Genomic DNA, 5,000 nt, shown 5'->3' with positions numbered 1-5,000 from the left:
TCTCCTCTGAGTGTATTTGCTGAACGTTTTGACCCTCAGGGGGGGGGGCAAGCAGGGCGGGGTCAGAGGACACAGTGAACAAGCAGTGATGATGGAGTGTTCGGGGTGATACTTTGACCCCCAAACCACTACATGCTGCAACTACCTGGCAGGCCACTCAGGAAGTGATGTGTTTGTACAGTAGAGGGCCTGATTCCAAACCTAACAAGAGGGCTGGAGAACTTCGTGACGTTAGAATTATAAGGTTCTATCTCCATTTTTGTCAAAATTGAGTTTTTTACATAATCTGATCCATTAGGTGTTTATTAATGCCTGTGTGGTGTTATTTTTAAAATGTTGACATTTTTGAGTTAGTAATTCATAAAATACAAAGGTTCCATCTCACAAAACATAATGGAATGTAAAAACTTTGACGCTCAATATCTCTGAACTGCCCTAAACGGAGACAGAACCTTATGATTCTAAACTCACGTGATGTCATAATACCATATCATTCTAAACTCACGATGTGACGCTGAGGAAAAAATACTGTAGAGGCCTGTTCCAAGGTCTGTAGGTGCGTATATATTTAAATTTTGGGCATTTAGCATTTAGACGCCTTATTCCGAAGCGACTTACAATCGATACGTTTGACTAAGCAACCGAATCGTCGGTTCACCAGTCGTAGCAGGATAGCTAATCCAGCTCAGGCCAGGGGTCATTGGCAGTCGTCGTGATAGATACTGGAGAAACAGTACAAGGGGGGGGGGGGGGGGGGGGAGTACAAATCTTAGGAGAGACTATCATAATAATATTAACTTTATTTGTATAGCGCTTTTCCTGCAAACGTTGCAGCTCAAAGTGCTATAATCATTATATAATCTTAATTTAATGAATTTTTTAACTTAAATGCAATATTAAAAGGATGGGTTTTTATAATCTTAATTTAATTATTTAGTCATTTATGGTAATTTAGTATAGGCAAGGCAAGGCAAGTTTATTTGTATAACATATTTCATACAACAGGGGCAATTCAAAGTGCTTTACATACATTATTTAAAAATACAGCAAGAGGAGCATAGTAAGAAAATACAAATTACAATGAATAAAAGGAAATATAAGAAGTAAATAGATAAAACATTTAAAAATAGAATAGTTAATGGAAAAAAGACATTGATAAAAGTGTTTGTGTTTAATCATAACTGGTGCAAAACATGAAGGTTTTTTTAGCTTAGATTTAAATATTTTAAGGGTTTGGGCCTGTTTGATTTCTTCAGGGAGTTTGTTCCAGGAGCATGCAGCAGCGTGACTGAAAGCTGCTGCACCGTGTTTTGTTTTTACTCTTGGGGTGAAGCGGGTGTCTCAGGAGACACAGTGCGGGGGTATATACTGTATATATATATATATATATATATATATATATATATATATATATGCGCCATTTAGATGACACTTTTATCCAAGGCGACTTACATTGCAGTGAGTGTATACATTTCAGTGTATATGGTCCCAGCAGGAATCAAACCCACAACCTAAGCGTTGTTAGCGCCATGCTCTACCAACTGAGCCACAGAGGACCACATGGACCATATGGGGTGGTAGGAGATGTAGTAGATGTCTCAGGAGGGACAGTGCTGGGGGGTAGTAGATGTCTCAGGAGGGGACAGTGCTGGGGGGTAGTAGATGTCTCAGGAGGGACAGTGCTGGGGGGTAGTAGATGTCTCAGGTGGAGCAGTTAAGGTGTAGCCTGAAGAGATGGAGGTCTTCAGGAGGGGACAGTTCAGGTGTAGCCTGAAGAGATGGAGGTCTTCAGGAGGGACGGTTAAGGTGTAGCCTGAAGAGATGGAGGTCTTCAGGGAGGGACAGTTAAGGTGTAGCTGAAGAGATGGAGGTCTTCAGGAGGGACAGTTAAGGTGTGGCCTGAAGAGATGGAGGTCTTCAGGAGGGACAGTTAAGATGTAGCCTGAAGAGATGGAGGTCTTCAGGAGGGACAGTTAAGGTGTGGCCTGAAGAGATGGAGGTCTTCAGGAGGGACAGTTAAGATGTAGCCTGAAGAGATGGAGGTCTTCAGGAGGGACGGTTAAGATGTAGCCTGAAGAGATGGAGGTCTTCAGGAGGGACAGTTAAGATGTAGCCTGAAGAGATGGAGGTCTTCAGGAGGGACGGTTAAGATGAAGCCTGAAGAGATGGAGGTCTTCAGGAGGGACAGTCACATTGTGTTGCCACACACACACACACACACACACACACACACACACACACACACTACACAAGATGGGGAGTAGACTCTGCGTACGAACTCCTTCTGCATGTTTTTAGTTTCTCTCTCTCTTAGTTCTAATAGAAACTCTCAGAAATTGAAAAATGACGAGTTACCTTGAAGATCCTACAAGATATGTAGTGATTCATATTTAAATATTGCAATATTGTGCGCTTCAAATAGAATCAGTGTCTCTCACTTCAACCCGAGGTTGATATGGTATAGCCTGCCCCTGCTGTAAGAAATGTAATAATCATATTAATTCATGAATTAATATCATGAATTAATATCAACAACAGTTCTGACTACGTAGATAGATATTCTACTGGTCTTACCCTCGACCAGCAAGCTGATAGTTTCGAAGTCTGTTTGAACCCTGTGCCAACCAGAAAAGACGATGGGAGGCGTCTGTCTGTCTCCTGGATGGCACCGGTTCAAACAGCCTGTGGTTTGGGGCGGCTGGGATCTTTGATGATCCTCCGGGCTGTGCTGAGTGCTGACACACCCGATGGAGGGAAGCTCGCATCCGCCGATGCGCTCGACTGTCCGCACCACCGAGCTCTGTAACGCTTTTTTGCGGTTGAGGGCAGTGTGGCTGCCGTGCCTCTCCTCTCCTCTCCTCTCCCCTCCTCTACACTCCTCTCTCTACACTCCTCTCCTCTACATTCCTCTCCCCTCCTCTCCTCTCCTCTCCTCTCCTCTCCTCTCCTCTCCTCTCATCTCCTCTACACTCCTCTGCTCTCCTCTCCTCTCCCCTTCTCTCCCCTCCTCTCCTCTCCTCTCCCCTCCTCTCCTCTCCTCTACACTCCTCTCCTCTCCTCTCCTCTCCTCTCCTCTACACTCCTCCCCCCTCCTCCTCCCCTCCTCTCCTCTCCTCTCCTCTCCTCTCCTCTCCTCTCCTCCTCTCCTCTCCTCTCCTCTACACTCCTCTGCTCTCCTCTCCTCTCCTCTCCCCTTCTCTTCCCCTCCTCTCCTCTCCTCTCCCCTCCTCTCCTCTACACTCCTCTCCTCTCCCTCTCCTCTCCTCTCCTCTCTTCTCCCCTCCTCTCCTCTCCTCTACACTTCTCTCCCCTCCTCTACACTCCACTCCTCTCCTCTCCTCTCCTCTCCTCTCCTCTCCTCTCCTCTCCTCTCCTCTACACTCCCCTCCTCTACACTCCTCTCCTCTCCTCTCCTCTCCTCTCCTTTCCTCTCACTCCTTTCCTCTCCTCTCATCTCTTCTCCTCTCCTCTCCCCTCCTCTCCTCTCCTCTCCCATCCTCTCCCCTCCCCTCCTCTCCTCTCCTCTCCCCTCCTCTCCTCTCCTCTCCTCTCCTCTCCTCTCCCCTCCTCTCCTCTCCTCTCCTGTCCGCACCCCCCCCCCCTCTGTAGCGCTCGTTGCGGTTGAGGGCAGTTTGCGGTTGCGTTGCCAGGTGAGTGAAGCGCCCAGGCAGAATCCCTCTCGTCGGTGGATGCCTCTGTAGGAGACCCGCAGGCTCTTGGGCCCGACGCCAAACGTCTTCAGCCTCCTGAGGTGAAAGAGGCGCTGCTGCTGCTGGGCCCTTCTAGAACAGATAGGCAGGCAGGCAGGCAGGCAGACTCCTGGGTTATTTTACACTCAGTAAACACACACACACACACTCACACACACTTTACACAAGCACACACACACACACTTTACACACACACACACTTCACACACACACTTTATACACACACACACACACACACTTTACACACACACACACACACACACACACACACACACTCACACACACTTTACACAAGCACACGCACACACTTCACACACACACTTTATACACACACACACACACACACTTTACACACACACACACACACACTTTACACACACACACACACACACACACACTTTACACACTTCACATACACATACTTCACATACACACACTTTACACACGCACACGCACACACACACACACAGACTCCACCAAAGACACACTCCTTTTTGGGACTTGTCCTCCAGTACCTGTTCTTCCATTGGCTGTCCTTGACGCAGGAACGTTCAGATAACCTCCTGTCACATCTGGCTGGTGTTGTAGGGAGTTGTAGTTTTAGATCAAATATGCTGAGAACTGAAGTCTGTCTCTCTACATTCTGGGAAGTCGAGCAGTAAGGAAGGCTTTCCCTGAGAGATGTGCCAAATGACTGTGGCGTATCTAACAATTCAGTCTGCCTGTGGACTCACTCAGTAAACACACTCACACACACACACTGGTTGGAAATGGTTCACTCATTTTAAAAAATTATTTTTTGGTCTGGTACTGTACTTTTTCCAGTGTTTAGCTTTGGCGCAGGAACGTACGGATAATCTCCTCCCCCTCTTCCTCCCCCTCCCCCATCCTCCTCCTCCTCCTCTCCCTCCTCCTCTTCCTCCAGGTGGGCTGCTGGGAGAATGGCGTGTTGCGGCCCCGCTACCCGGCCATGTCGCGCTACGGCAGCTTCCTGAAGCCCCTGGACGACGCCCAGCACCTGAGGGTCGTGACCCTGGAGGAGAGGCCCTTCGTCATCGTGGAGCCGGCCGACCCCGGGACCAACTCCTGCATCAGAGACTCTGTCCCCTGCAGACTGCCCCTGAACGCTAGGTTAGTACACACACACACACACACACACACACACACAGAGGCACCAACTCCTGCATCAGAGACTCTGTCCCCTGCAGACTGCCTCTGAACGCTAGGTTAGTACACACACACACACACACACACACACACACACACACACACGCAGAGAGAGAGAGAGAG

The 5,000-nt window shown here is 48.2% G+C and overlaps 1 protein-coding gene across 1 annotated transcript in view; it reads left to right on the top strand.

The window, feature by feature from the left end:
- LOC308158359 (uncharacterized protein) overlaps positions 1–5,000 on the top strand; it is a gene marked incomplete at both ends in the record, with an annotated part of 86,148 nt that overhangs the window by 50,460 nt on the left and 30,688 nt on the right. The window contains 1 exon segment of the mRNA XM_080531948.1: positions 4,636–4,841. Within this exon segment, the coding sequence (XP_080388074.1) occupies positions 4,636–4,841 (206 nt within the window).

Source organism: Nansenia antarctica (assembly GCF_963989245.1).
Source record: "Nansenia antarctica genome assembly, chromosome: 5".
In the NCBI taxonomy this organism is placed as follows: domain Eukaryota; kingdom Metazoa; phylum Chordata; class Actinopteri; order Argentiniformes; family Microstomatidae; genus Nansenia; species Nansenia antarctica.
Note: the sequence above shows the minus strand (reverse complement) of the source record. Positions and strands in the feature narration are given on the sequence as shown.